Raw genomic sequence first — 14,909 nt, forward strand, 5'->3', positions numbered from 1 at the left:
CAGGCTGTTGTGGTGCCTGAGGCGTTCACACCCGACCCTTGGTTGGCTGGTGAGATCTGGGCACAGAACTCACAGCCAAGGTGGGGTTTGCCGGGCTCCCATCAGTCTGTCTGTCCGTCCTGCGGCTGGTACCCGTGCTCCGGCATCACTGCAGGATGGCCTGGCAGAATCCAACCCTTGACCTCACTTCTCTATGGGTGACACCAAGTTCTCTCTCTCCCCAACTCACTCTGGCCCCCCTCGCTCTCAGCTGTCCGGACCCCCAGCTCCTGGCTGTACCTGTGTCACTGGCTTAGCTGCCGCAGTCACTTTTCTGCGCTCAGGCCTTCACGCCCAAAGCCAGGACCTCGTCCCTCGTCCCTGCCCTTCCCACTGCCCTGGGAGCCCCTCGCACCCGCCCTTTGCTCCCAGCTGGGATCTGAAGCCAGGCCTTTGCCACCCCCTCGCCCCAGCCGACCCGCTTCACGGGCTCCCTTGCTCCCCACTGCCACGTCTGGTGCCGTATGTGGCTCTGCAGACTGGGCGCAGTGCTCTGAGAAGGAGTCCGTCACCAGCGCCTCAAACTCCGAGCTCCCCACCTGGCATGCAGCCAGGTCGTAGCCAGCCAGGGAGGTGTCGGCACAGAACAGTTTGTGCCCTCCTGGGTTAATGACCAGGCAGCTACCAGGGGTCGCCCCTGCCAGCGGCGTAGGCTGGTGGGGTCTAGGCTATAACTCGTACACTTCCGTGTCCTACGTGTACCTGGGGGAGCGACGCGTTCTGGGCACAAGGGCTCTCTGATGCTGGCGCTGCTCAGTGCCCCTCCTCTGGGGGGCCATGCCCTGCCGAGGCGCTGTGAGTACCCAGCACACACCGAGGAGGAAACGCACAAACCGGTGACAGGTGGCTGTGATGCAAACACACTGTGTCTGGCGTGGCTGAGGGTCGACACCTGCTCTGTTGTGTGGCCACGTCCTAGGGCTGCCGATTCCCAGCTGCAGCTCAGGGGACACGGCCGAGGCTCCAGGCCTGTGACCTGAAGGCGCTTGCAGTCCTGGAGCAGAGGCTCTGCCAGGGAGCAGGGCGCAGTGGGCACGGCGTTCCCGGCCACAGAGAGAGGAGGCTCAGGCATGGTTGGACAGCCCACCTTTATTATTCCAAGGTAGCACCACACAATATAAACTGGCTCCCGGAGCCCGGCTCTCCACACACCTTAATAAAATCTCTCTTCTGGAAGGAAATATTCACACCTCTAACAATGCCCCTCCCCATAGCCCTGGGGAGCAGAGCACCCCCGCTTTACCCCAAGTGCGCCTCAGCACACGTCTCCTTGCCCGCCCCCTTACCGCCCCCAGCCTCCAGACTAGCAGAGCTCTGAACATTTCTTTCTTCTGCAGAAAATATAATTTAAATATTAACATTTACAGCGAAGGATCCGGCGGGCCCTGCTCACAGAGCCCCCGCCAGAGCCCGGGGCGGGAATCGGGCCGGCTAATCCCCCTGCAGAGGGCTCTGCTGGATCCTACGGGCTTTCTTAGCCTGGCTGATGTGACCTCGCCCCGCTGGCCCCCCTCGATGAGTCTCTCGTGCGCCAAGGGAGCAGGAGCAGGCCCGGGGGGGAGAAGAGCGCGGTGTGGCTCGAAAGCTCGTCTCACCCCAGAGATGCTGATCCAAGAGAAGCTCGTCTGTCGAGCAGCCAGGAGGCAGCAGGGGGAGCTGCTCCCACACACGCACGGTCTCTGTGGGGTGACGCCAGGACCAGTCGGGCTCTCAGCGGAGATGGGTGCAGGGTGCTCCATGGAGCTGCCAGGACCTGACTCCGGATCTGATGGAAGAAGCGCTCCGGAGGGCAATGGTTGATGCAGCTGGAGTTCGCCCCTGGGACCAGTCTCTATGAGGGGCTAGAAAATCTTCCCTCTGGAGGAGGGGCCCTGGAGCCCCACACTACACTGAACCTGGCCCGCTTATCTCCCCATCACAGACACACACTGTTAGGGGCAGTGGAACAGCAGCGTGGGGAGAAGGGCAGCTGGGGGGCTGGAGCTGCCCAGGGCCCCTGGCATCTTCTGTCCAGCAAACTGCCTGAGAGCAAAGCTCCCCAGGGGAGTGCAGAGCTGGGATGGTGCTGCAGATTCCCTGTTGAGCTCAGGGAAGGGGAGGATCAGGTGGGTCCATGGTCAGCACCTTGTCTAGTGGGGCCTGGGCTGGCTCTCGCCAGGTGGGGTAGCGCCGTCCCCGTTGCAGGGATTGTGCCTTGTGCTCCCTGTCCCCAGGCTAAGAACACAACCCCTGGCTCTGCACTTCCCCCAGAGCAAGGAACCAGCTCCCCTGACCAGGAGGCTGGTAAGAAACCAGCCTTTTGCAGCGCTGTCCTCTGCAATCTGACCCCTCGGGGCCCGGGCAGTCCCTGGGCAGACTGAATTCACCAGCCGTATTGTCACTAGTCCTTTGGAAGAAACAGCGATGGCGTGACGCTGGGCATGTGGCCCACAGCTCCCCAGGCACCATTTTCACTGAGTGGCGGGTCTCCGGGACTGCACCAAGGTCTCAAGTTCCCAGCTTTCAAAGAGGCGCCAGGTGTCTCATGAATCGAGGCCTGTTCCCTCACAGAGGCAAAGCAATCCCAGGGGCTCAGGAGCCCTGCCCAAGCTGGCTAGTGGTACCTGGAGCCTGCAGCCCATCTCCCCAGAGCAAGTGGGGACAAGCTGCCAGCCTGGCCAGGTGGTGCTGGAGGGAGGGTTTCCCACGCCTTTAGGCAGCTTTGCGGGGATGCTGGCCTCTGCTGGAATTGCTATTCGAACCAGCTCTGGACACCTACGCTCTGAGCTGTTATTCTCCAGAGGGACACAGGACCTGCCAGTGATGAAGCATATCCCTCTGGGTTTAGAGTCCCTGGGAGACGTGGCCCATTCTGGCACCAGCCAGGCCTGGCAGCGGGAAGGTCACAGCCCCACCGACTGGCAGCAAGTTATGGGAGCTCTGTTGGCTTGTGCGGGAAGCAGCGTGTCCCAGAGAGAGGATACGGGAGGGTTAAAGCAGGTCCAGCAGGTCTCTTTTCGGCCAGTGGCTTTCGGGCAGAGCTATCGGTACCGGCAAGCCAGCGCGTTAACGTTCTTCACCACGTAGAAGCTCATGGTCAGTGGTGGGACGACCAGGGTGCGGCCAGCACGAAGGGGGCGAAGCTTCAGCTCAGGAAGCGTCCCATCATCCGCCATGGCCAGCGGCTGGCCGTTGAGCTGCACGGACCTGCAGGAGAAGCACAGGCTCAGGTCAGCATCTCCGCATTGGTCTGGCAGCCAGCAGAGCCTGGGGGGCTGGGCACGCTGCAGGCATCTGCCCATGAAGCAGGGAGATGATGGCTCAGCTCTACGAAGGCTGGAGAGCCCCGCAGAAGCCGGCTGTGGAAGGAGACAAAGGAAAGAGCAGGAGGTGCTGGGGCCTTGGCAGGGACTGGGTCCTGAGCTCCTCCAGCTGTCACAGGACAGGAGTCAGTGGGAGCTGCAGTGCTCAGCACCACCCAGCACTGGTCACTCATCTGGGTGCCTGACTTTGGGCTGATGTGTCTCCTTCAGCGACAGTTGGGTCCGGAGTAAACCCCGGCTCAGTAACCAACCGGAGACGCACCCGCCAACCTGCTTACGACAAACAGCACAGTTGTACTGTGTCCACAAATGCAGCCATGTGTCAGCTGTGTTTGTGCATTGGCAGGTCCCACACTGTGTGTCACTGCATTTGGGCAGCACCCCTGAGCCAGGGGGCCGAGATGCACCTACAGGAGCAGAGCGCTTGGGAAAGTCCTGCTGCGCAGGCGGCAGGGAGGAGCCATTACACAGGCACGGCAAAGGGTCCTGGGTTCGATTTCTGGCTCTGCAACTGCCCTGCTGCCTTAGCGTGGGCAAGGCACGCTTCTCTCAGTGCTGCAGCTTCCCTACCAACCCTTCGTCTTGTCTGCCTAGCTCGTGAACGCTTGGGGGCAGCGACTGTCTCTCTTTGCGTGTGCAGTACCCAGCACAATTTGGCTCAGGGCCCAGTTAGTGCCAGAAGCGCTGCTGGAACACACAGCATGATAGGCAGAGGGACCCTAGTCAGTTGTGTTCCAGTCCCACAGCGGCACATGGTACAACCTCAAACTCCTGGAGCCCCAGGCTCTGCAGAGTGCATGGGACTCTGCAGGCAGCGCCTGTGTCTGCCGTACACGACAGCTTCACGGGTGCAGTAGTTTAGTAACACACAGGGGCCAAGTCCAGAGCCCGTGGGAATGCTCAGTTCTCAGGGCGCATCTACACCACATTTTGGAGCAAGCCTCCAGCCGGGGCCAGAGATGTGGGCTAGTGGGGCTGGCGCCAGCGCCCTGTGAACAGCTGTGTGGCCAGCGCTCTGCAGCTGTGGCGGGGCTGGAGCTCTCATCCGAGCCGCACTTTCAAACCGCTGCCTCAACAGCTGTTCTAGAGCGCTGGCTGAGCCCCGCCAGCCCATCTGGCAACCTGGGCTTGGTGGGGAGGATCACCCCAAACAGCTGTGAGCGCCCCCGCAGCGCTCTCCAAACAGCCACCCCCTGGCACCAGGCCCCATTGTGCCTCCTGCTGGGAAAGGCTCGGAACTTGGCCTGTTTTCTCCCCCACGCACCCAGCGCTTTCCAGAGGTCAGCTGGGTGCTCATGTGTCCCAGCTGCACGTGGTGTGAGATGGCCTGGCCTCCCCGGTGCGGTGTATAGCAGCAGCACTCCGGGCAGCGCCCAGGCAAGCTGTGGGCTGCTGCATCACTATCTTTGAGCGCTGCTCCCATCCCCGTGCCCCTCGTACCCGACGAGGGCAGGTGCCAGTCCCTGTGGCTGGCGTTCAGGGCAGAGCCCCAAGCATCCGCACACCCACCTGGAGTGCAGCCCGTCCTTCCCGTACGGCTGCAGCAGGTATTGGTGAACAATCTTATCCCGCAGCGTCCCCACCAGCTTGATTTTCTTCCGGGAGCGATGCAGGTTGATGATGTAGAGGGTGATGGATCCTCGGACATAATTGTGGCTGAGAGCAAAGTGAGAATTAAGGGGGGGCTGTCTGCATGTTTCCTAGGAAACCACATTGTCTCTGGGCCACTTTAAAAACAGGACATAGCTCAGATACGCCAGCTAAGCCGGGGCGGGGAGGGGATTAGGGAGGGGGGGAGAGGGTGTGCTAGGAACCGGCCTCCTGCAGAGACCAGGAGGGGGTGACACCAACACTGCAGTAACTGGGGGCCGTCACTGGAACAAGGCAGGGGCCAACCCTCCCGAGGGAGACACTGTCCCATGCAGCAGGGGCAGATCTGCCTGCGCACACAGACATTGGATCTCCAGAGGAGGATGCTATCTGCTCCCCCCAACAAGCCCCAGATCTGTATGGAAGTCTCTGCCCTGTCCCCATCCTCTGGGCCTAGTGAGGATCCAGGATGGACATGTACGGGGCTGACCTGTTACATGCCCTGGCAGGGGCAGGGCCTTTATTTACCCTCCAACAATCTCAGGGCAGTGGCACACGCCCATGTGGCTCCATGGCTGCTGTTGTCTTCCTCCAGGGCCGCACTGAGCCGCTTCCCGCTGGATGCAGGTCAGAGGTGCTTTCCCAGGCAGGCACTGACATGCACAGGGCTGTGGAATCACCTCCCTGGTGGATGTGGAATGGGGCAGGGCACTAGGGCTGTTCTGTGGGGAGCTCCTTCTCACTCCGTCTCTCAGTTGGAGGAGGCTGGTCTGGGCAGAGATGCTGGGAATAAGGCAAGCACTCTCTATGCTCGGACACATCCCAAACCGAGACAAGACTGATGCTGTGTCTCGGCCCAGCACGCAGCTCCAGACAGAGCCATAAAGCAGTTCGCACCTGTCAATTCCTGGACAAGGTTTCCTACCGAGCGGGGGGATGTTGAAAGCATCTGGAATATGTAATCAAACGGCCTCTCCTCAGCCACAATAGGAACCTGTGTCCGCGGAGAGGGCAGTGGCCCCCCCCGTGGGACTCTCGAAAGAGCTGATCACAGATACAACCAACAGGCCGCGCTCCCTGTCAGCCACAGGGCAGCGTAACCCGACCTTCTGGGGCCCATGTGAAATCCACTCCCTTGATCTCCCGTTGGGCTTGTGCCGCAGCCGCCAGCTTTCTCCTGCTCACTCACATGGCCCATCCCCAAGACACCTGCCGAGGGGGGCCACCCCCCGTCCTGCACACCCTCTGCCTCCTCACAGTGCTCATGAGCCCAGCAGCCCGGGCAGCAAGAGCCCAGCCCACTCCCCTGAGCTGGGGCTGCTGCCCAAAGCCCATCTGGAAGCAGCAGCGAGAGGGAGAAGTTGGGATGCTTCAGGGGAACCAGGAGACAAATATTCCAGGATTTGGCTCCACTCAGAGTCTGCAAGGCCAGGCCCTGATCTGCAGAACCAAAGCCCCATGGCCTCACTCAGCCTGGGGTTCCCCACGGAGCCGTGAGCTGCACAAGCCTGCCTGGAGCCCATCCTTGGAGACTGACTTGTGGTAGCTGGTGCAGTGAGCGTAGATGCGGAGCTTATCACGAATAACTCTGCCAGGCCGGGGCTTCCTCTGGAGACCTGCCACGTGGACAGCCAGCACCTTGGGGCCAACGAGACGCTTGTACAGGAGAGACAGCCAGTAATCCTGCAGAGGGAAGAATCGACACGTCATCTCTTGCCCGTACCCACCAGCTTGGTAGCACCACCAGCTGCTTCCCTCCCTTCAGTTGTTCAGAATTTCACTAGCCTTGAACCATTTGGGCTGACGTTTTCCATGCCAGGGGCCTGCCTCAGGCTGAATGTTTCTGGAAGGTTTCAGCCCAAACAGTTCAGCTGCTCTCTAGAATCCGGGTAGGGGAAGATATGTTGTTTTGTGATGTTAAAGGAATTCTGGCGCCTGTTCTTGGAGTAGCTTTACTGTCCCCTGGGGCTCTAGTGTCCTTGGAACAGAGGCTTGACTTTGCGCAGGGCTGGGCCTTTGGGCGGGTACCAGGAAAATCCGCCCAAATTTCGCCTTGTCATAAACCCTCTGAAAAATCTCTGTTTGCACATGCTCAGCAGAGATGCCTTAAATCTTAACAGCTAAAATCTCCGAAGATGCTGCCATGCCTGGTCACGTTCCAGCACCTGATGGCACGTCCACGTGACCAGGTTGGGCCTGTGCCTGCCCCACAAAGCGACTCAGCACGCACCACCTCTGGGGGCACTGAGGACCTGGCTTTCCTGTTTGCTCAGTGAACCCTGGCGGAGGAAGCCACCTGCTCAACTACAGAGCGGACGAGAGACCAGCCGAGGGAGGGAAGGCGAAGGTCAGCACCAGGAGCCTGGCGAGGCTGGAGGAGACTGGGCCTGGCACCATTTGTAGAACTGGGGCAGGTGGTCTGGGCCTCTCAGCTAAGTGGGAGGAGCCACTAAAATCTGGCTCCAGCCGACTATAGGGGACAACAAAGCAGACTACAAGAGTGAGAGTGAAATCAGGGGCCGAAAATCAAGGAACCAGAGGGGACACTGAGCAGACACCCCCGACAGCACACACTGCACCTCACAGGCACCTAGGGAGTCAGTGGACACCATCCAGAGGAACGCTGCCCGGAGAGGTGACTGGATAGGCCCCACAGCTGCAGAGCACCCACCTCCATCAAGCTTCCTCTTCCCAGCCTGGTGCAAGGCCATCTTGGCCAGCGCCAGGAGAAGGCTGACAAGGAGGTCCCACAACTTTATGGAACCATAGATGGGGTGTGCCAGGCTAGGAGGTTAAAGATTAAAGAGCCGTCGACTGGCAGAAATCACTTCCCCAGGTTGGTACTTAACTGCGATCAAGTCACCTCTTCAACTTCTTTTGGATAAACTAAGGGCTTGTCTAACTTGAGCTTATGCCGGCAAAACTTTTGTCGCTCAGGGATGTGAAAAAAACACGCCCAAGTGACATAGATTTTGCTGGCATACGTGCTAGTGTAGCCGTGTTGTCAGTGGAAAAGAGCTCTCCTGTTGACATAATAAAACCACCTAAACGAGGGGTGGGAGAGCTCTCCTGCCGACATAACGCTGTCTACGCTCGCCGGCAAAACTCACGTCGCTCAGTAGGGGTTTTGTTTCACACCCCTGAGCAACAAAAGCTTTGTGGGCAAAAGCGCAAGCATAGACAAGCCCGAAATCGATTGAGTTTCTTAAGTCTCTCGCAACATGACACGTGTTCCAGGCCTTGAATAATTCTTGTTGCTCTTTTCTGAATTCTTTCCAATTTGTCACCATCCTTTTGGAAGTGTGGACAGAACTGGAGCGAGAATTCCAGTAATGGGCAACCCAAGACTGTATACCGAAGAAATACCATCTCCTGCTCCTGCGTGAGATGAACTACTGCTACATCTGAGGATCTTGCTCACGCTCTTAGCTACACCATTGCACTGAGAACTCATGCATAATTGGTAATTAAATCCTTTCTAACTTCACTGCATCGCACGGTACAGATCCACATCTCAAAAGTGTGACCTACTGTGACATTGGCAGACCCGGTGCCAGCTCATGCCAAGGCCCCTCGGCCACTGACACATGCAGAGCTGAAAACCAGCTGGGCTCACCTGTGTGTTGGTGTTGTTAAAGTAGAGATTAGCATTATCAGAAGGTGTTTAGACTTTATGAAACGCTTGTAGGATGTTGCATGTTTAATCTTCCTTATACCAGCTGGTTCCCGTGGGATACGGTAATATTTAAGGGTTTGCTCTGTAACTATAAAAGTATTTGCTAAAACTGTAAAACTCGATAGTCAGGAGAGACACATTACCAAGTGTGAAATGCCAGCTTTCCACAAGATGTGACATCTCCCCCACAAAAGACGGCCCAGAGACACCAGACAAGCCCTTGTGGACCTCAGTGGATAAAAGACTTTGCTGATTGCTCCCCCCACTCCCATGAAGAGGGGACGTGCACAAGCCCTTGTCCCACCACAGCGTGAACACTGAGGGAAGGGCATAAAAATCCCTGTCAAGGAGGAACCATCATCTCTGTGCTGCTTTGAATTTGGCGAGGGCAATATTTCGAAGCATAATCAAGGGATCCCTATACTGCTTGACGCGGGTTAGCCCTAAAGGACGTATAGAGCTTGTATATCATAGCAGCTACTATTACCTTTTGGATTACCTTTTGGATCCTAGGCGCTTTAAGAGTTCACACTTGTTACTGGTTTGGTGAAATCTAATTATAGACCATACACGCAGTTCTGGGCTTGTGCACTGATCCTTGCCAGCCTGTGCTGAGATTGGCTACTTTAGACATCGTGACCCCTCCATTCTTTGATCCTAGATATCAGACCTTGCATGCAGCTGTATTGATCTGAATGTTGTTCGACTGGGCCCACCTTACCCCATGATCCAGGTCAGGCTGTAGAATTGACCTGTCCCCATAATTATTTACCACTCCACCCATTGTGCGGTCATCTGAACATTTTACCAGCAGCGGTTTTACGTTTTCTTCCAGATCATTGATAAACATAATGAATAGCATCGGTCCAAGGACATCCCCCCCAGAAACACTCCCAGCAGATGACGATTCCCATTTACAATGACTTTTTGAGATCTATCGTTCAATCCAATTTTAACCCATTTCACATGGGTGTTGGATAGTGCCACATATATATGGGGTTTTTAATCAGACTGTCCTGCAGGACTAAGCCCAATGCCTTATAGAAATCTAAGGGTTTGTCTAGACAGCGCCATAAAGTGTTCTAGAAGGGTGTCTCTAACTGCAGATGCTGCTGGTGTGCTCTGAAAGTCCCGAGTTCTGAAAGGTAATCTAGTTTGTTAATGTGAACTAGGCGCCTTTTCAAGCATGCCGGCAGAGTCTTGTGACAAAGCGAGAATGTTCTTAATGTTTTCTCTGAATGCCTCAGTTTCTTCTGCCTGTGTGTCACTCAAGGATCTAGGTGGTGGGACAAGGGTGTGTGATCGTTGCAGAGACCCCTAGACGGCTGTGCCTGCCCTCTGGCTGCCTGGGCACAGACAATGGCAGATGTGCTGTATCCTAGCAACTGATGGCTGGGGCCCAGCCTCTGCAGGCAGCCAGCTGGAGGTGTTGGAGAACAAAGCGAGAGGTGGCGGCCAGGTGGCCTGTTTGCCCAGGAAAGAAACAAAGGACAGAGGGGCAGCGGGGCGTGACTGAGGCTGGGTGGCTGGAAGCTGGTCAGTCTCCTGTTGAATCTCAATGGGGGTGAGCCCCATGCTCTGAATCCCCCTCAAGATGGACTTTGCTGTAACTTCCTGCTGTCTGTGCTAACAAGATCTGTTCTACGCTGTGTTCCCGATGACTAATACACCCTCTGTTTCACCTTGCTGGCTGAGTCACGGCTGACGGCGAAGCTGGGGTGTGTGGCCCCTTTGGGGAGGGGTGTAAGGCTTCCCCAGGTGGACTCACTGCAGGGAGTTTCCAACGTGGGGCTTGCCCTGGTGAGTGTGCGCCCTGCAGGGAGGCACACTGCCAGAGGGTCCTGTCTGGTGTCATTGGGAGTGGTTCCAGAGCACGCGGTGACAGGTCTACATGGGGACGGGGCTCAGCTGTGAGGACTGAAGGTAGGAACGACAGGAAGGAATCAGCTCAGGTACTGCTCCCAGAGGAATCGAAGGAGCTTTCTTGCTTTAACTACTTGTAGAACCATTAACCTGTGCTGGCCCCAAGGCCCCCAGCCGAGCTGCCGGCTACAAGCACCTGAACAAAGAAAGCAGCTCCCTGCTTCAGCAGGCTTTGTGGCTAGGAAGCCTGATTTATGGGCAGGAAGGGCAGTTGTCTCAAGTGATGTGATTTGTGGAGTTAAGGCCGACCGTATCTCCTTAGTGCCATGGGGCCAATGAAAGCCCAAGAGCTTTCCATTAGACAAGGAAACCCAGAGGGTCCCATTTTATCTCTCTTCACATTTTAATTCATTGCAGGAGCTTTCAGAAACATAAGCTGTTGGAAATGGGGCTGGTTAATGAGCTCTTCAGACAGACCTATTAACCAGATCCTCCTGTCTCCAGCATCATTCCCAAGAGGGGTGGGAGCGTAACCCCCTGACCTCTCCTAGAGGGAGCAAAGCCGCGCTCAGCACGGCTGGGTTTGTCAAATTGAGCACTAACCACATGTGAAAAGAAGCTGCAGCTGTACCCAGAAGGCTAGTAACAGACCCTTAGCCCTTCAGCCCCCCGGGCTGCAACCAGCAGAGGCAGCTGGAGAGCACATGAAAGCTCTGTGCAGCCCCACCAGTGCTCAGCCAACCAGCCCATCTCTGTGCCCGCCGCCCAGGACAGAACAGCATACATGCCTGCAAATGAAACAGGACGGCATCAGCGACAGCCAGAGGGGTTTGCCTCAGGGGCATGACACACTTGTGGTGATCTTTGTGAGACACAAGGCAAATGGCTCCAAGTCCAGCATGCTTTTAGGGACAGGAAAGGGCTCCTGACTGAACATGTTGGCCCCTTTCCAGAGGGACCTTAATCCCACCTGCCGAATTTGTCACCAGGTCCTCTATCCTTCCTTGTCCAGAAACAAACCAGTGTGAGTCCCAGACACATTTATACCTTGGGCTTCAGTCTCCTTCTCCAGTAACTTGCTCCTCGTGTTTATTCCCTAGGGCAGTCAGCGGCTCTGCCCAAGCTCCCTACTTACTCTGAGTTTATGGTCCCTAGATTTTGACTCCCTTAAAAGTACAGAAATGAGATGAAAAACCTTCTGTATCACAGTTCAGGTCAACAGATTCCAAGGCCAGAAGGGACCATTCTGATTATCTAGTCCAGTGAGTCCCAACCTTTTCTCTGCCGTGGCATACCTGGATACCTTTAATTATTTTGAGGCATACCACCATACAGTCTCCAAATGAACTCATGAATATTCATGAGCCAATCCAGAACTCTTCAAGCAGTTTTTCAAAAAGTTTCGTGGCACATCTGCTCAGGCCTGATAGCACACCAGTGTGCCGATCTAGCCTGACTTCCTGCACAGCACAGCCCCACAATAATTCCTAGAGCACACATCTTTTAGAAGAACATCCCATCTTGATTTAAAAATTGCCAGTCATGGAGAATCCAACCTGACCCTTGATCACGCTATTTGCATTATTCCACAAGCTGTCTCACCAGTGCCATACCATCTCCCTGCCCTGAGCCAGGCCACCGCACACACCACTCATGGGCTCACTTCGTGTCTGTCCGACTGCTCACCCGTGTCAGGATGCTGCAGTTACAGGTGTGCTAGCAATAGCTGGGATGGAGGGATGCAGCAGTGAGGTTTTGGAGTGGGCCTGCACCTCTGACAGACAGCAGGCTCGTGGGCTCTACACGGGGACCACACAAGCCCCAGAGCTGCAAAGCCATTTCTCTTTAGCAGCAACGTTTTTGTCAGTCTCCACCATCTGCCTAGATACCAAACCACAGAGAAGGGACAGCTGCCCCAGCGTCAGGCTGAACCTTGGCAAGCAATCCCAGCACAGAGAAATCCAGCGAGCACAGCCGCGTGACTGGCTCCTGCTCCAGGTGCAGCACTGCCAAAGAAAACATTGCAAAGGCGCAGGTTGGCTGGCTGCAGGTGCTACTTCCTCCTCTGTGGCTGGCGAGTGGGTTGGGCCCAACCAGGCTTTGCAGTGAGTCTGATGTACAAGTCCCTGCCCTGGCAGTTTTCTGCAGCCCCTCTGCTGTGTCCGGGGGATGGCTGGACCTCCGTGGAGCTTGGGCTAGGCATGACGAACTTCCATCATTGGTCACGCAGCCAGCCTTCAGCACTCACACAGGACCTGGCCTGTACTAGGCCGGGCTGGTGCCTGCATTAAGCCCCACAGATGCCACATCGGAGAGGGCACTGAGGGGAACCCAGGCAATGGACACCCGCTGAACACGCAGCAGAGGGGCTAAAATCCCAGCGCTGACCGAGCAGGGCCTCTCCTGCCCTGCGGAACATACGTGCGGCTGTCGACTGGAGCTGCCCCACTGCACCGTGATGTCTTGTCTCCCAGGGAGGGCCCACCATGGGCAAGGCCCTCACTCCTCCGTGTGCCTGCTCCCAGCCCACTTCGGAGGTGAGTGCTGGACCAAGGTCACCGTGCGGCTTTGTCTCAGTTGGCTCAAGGGCAGAGCTTCTCCTGGCAAGGGGTGTCCTCACATGCTGCCCCATCTCCATGCCCCATTCATTTGTGCCACAATCGTGGCCTCGTCCTTGACTCTCAGCTCTGCTCCTCCTATATTTCCAATGTCTGCAAATCTCTTGCTGTGGCCTCTGCAGTGTTGCCCCATTCACAGCCAGGCGCCTCCCCGCCCTCTGGCCAATGCCCGTCCTTCCCTACAGCCTCTCCAAGTCACTGAACCACAGAGATTAGGTCCTCCCAGCCCATGGCAGGACTGCTCCCTGCAGAGCCTTTACAATGCTGTGTCTAGTCTACTTTAAAAGTCCCAAGGGATGGGGCTTCTCCCTCCCCCACAGTCCCTTGGACATCTAGTTCACCACCAATGATACGTACAGTCAGGCACTTCCCCAGAATCTGCCCAGCTGTTCTCTCGCCTGCCATTCCAGCCTCTTTACGCCTGGTCACCCTGTCTTGCACCCTGCTTACTCGCCGACACTAGGATATGCAGAATGGCGCTGCCTGCCGTGACCTCCCCGACCCTTCCTCAGACAGCTCCTCTAGCTCTGGGCAGTCAGGAAGCAGGTTGTCAGTACCTACGTGCTACATGACAGGTGCCTACAACACGGACTTGCTCCAACTGACCTCCCCTCCCATCCCCACATCGGCTTCCTCTCATCCCTTCACACAATCACACCACTTTGCCTTTGTGGCTTCTGCCATCTGCAGCAGCCCCCTTGCATCTCTCTGAGTCACACACCCAGCTGAAATGTCTCTCCTGTCCCTCTGTTACTGTCACGTGCCCCAGGCCAAGAATCACAGAGTCGCTTTCTTCCAGCACTGAACAAAGAACTTGGCTAGAATAAGAGAAACACCATTAGCCCTAAAGCTGCTCTGCTTGTTTCCCTGCCTCTGTCTAGCACCTCTCAGCCCCACCTGCCTCGTCCCTGTGGCAGTTTGAAAGAGCGCGCACACATCCCGTTATCGGTGAACTCTGGATGGCATTCTGGGATACAGCCTGGACGGGAGCTGCTGCTGCTACACTAGGGAAGTTGTGAGGTACCACACCGCAATCAGCCTGCCACAGATGAACACCACCCCTTGACACGCACACACACTCGCACGCTCCCTCCATGTGGAGTGACAAACACAAGCTCTCTGGCTAATGGCAGAGACCTGTGGCTGGAGTCTGAAGTGTGCAGAAATCCTGTGCAAATGAAGGGGAGATGCAGATGTCAGCACCTCTGGAAATCACACCCCAAGTGGGCAACCAAATGGAATCAGAGGCACATTTTTGTGATGAAGGGTTTCTAAAATGCCTTTTGAATAATGGTGCTGATGGGACGGGGCAGTAACTGGCTGGAGAGAAGGTTTCAGGATCCCAGCCTGTGACCTGGTCAAGTGAGTGAGACATGGCTCGGGCCCCACCGCTGATACAGCAGCTGGTGAGCCACGACTATTGCTTCAGTGACTCACTGCATCCTAGAGAGCACCTTCCGCCTCCTTGCCCTGGTCCGTGGGGCCAGCGGCTCCTGTGCAGAGCTCAGCTGGGAGGCTGTGCTCTCTAGTGGGGGAGGGGCCATGGTGAAGCACACTCAGGGACCCCAGAGCTCCTAGTGCAGAGGGATGGGGTGTGCGAGGCACTGCAGCAGTGATAGCTACATTTCAGCCTTGGCCCACTGGCCATGCCAGTGCAGTTCTCACAGGAATGACTATTCCTAGCCAGCCAAGCCCAAACGCGACACAACACTGGGTCTTGTGTGCTCCCAAGTTCTCTGGGCTGCGATGGGGCGAGGGGCTGAGCTGTGCAGGGAGGCACTGGAGCTGGCCAGCATGCTGACAGACAAGCTCTCGGAGCAG

General features: G+C 56.7%; 1 protein-coding gene across 1 annotated transcript in view; it reads right to left on the reverse strand.

Moving 5' to 3' along the window:
- Positions 1–1,037: 1,037 nt before the first annotated feature.
- The window catches only part of HPSE2 (heparanase 2 (inactive)), a 245,150-nt gene continuing 231,278 nt past the window's right edge, over positions 1,038–14,909 (reverse strand). Inside the window, exons 10-12 of the mRNA XM_067537226.1 lie at positions 6,469–6,614; positions 4,851–4,997; positions 1,038–3,225 (exon numbers count right to left, since the gene is read on the reverse strand). Of these exons, the coding sequence (XP_067393327.1) occupies positions 3,060–3,225; positions 4,851–4,997; positions 6,469–6,614 (459 nt within the window). The 3' untranslated portion in view covers positions 1,038–3,059. The remainder of the gene's footprint in view (positions 3,226–4,850; positions 4,998–6,468; positions 6,615–14,909) is intronic.

This window comes from Emydura macquarii, unplaced genomic scaffold (genome assembly GCF_026122565.2).
Source record: "Emydura macquarii macquarii isolate MOO-44397 ecotype Brisbane River unplaced genomic scaffold, CSIRO-AGI_Emac_v2 contig_3692, whole genome shotgun sequence".
NCBI lineage: Eukaryota > Metazoa > Chordata > Testudines > Chelidae > Emydura > Emydura macquarii.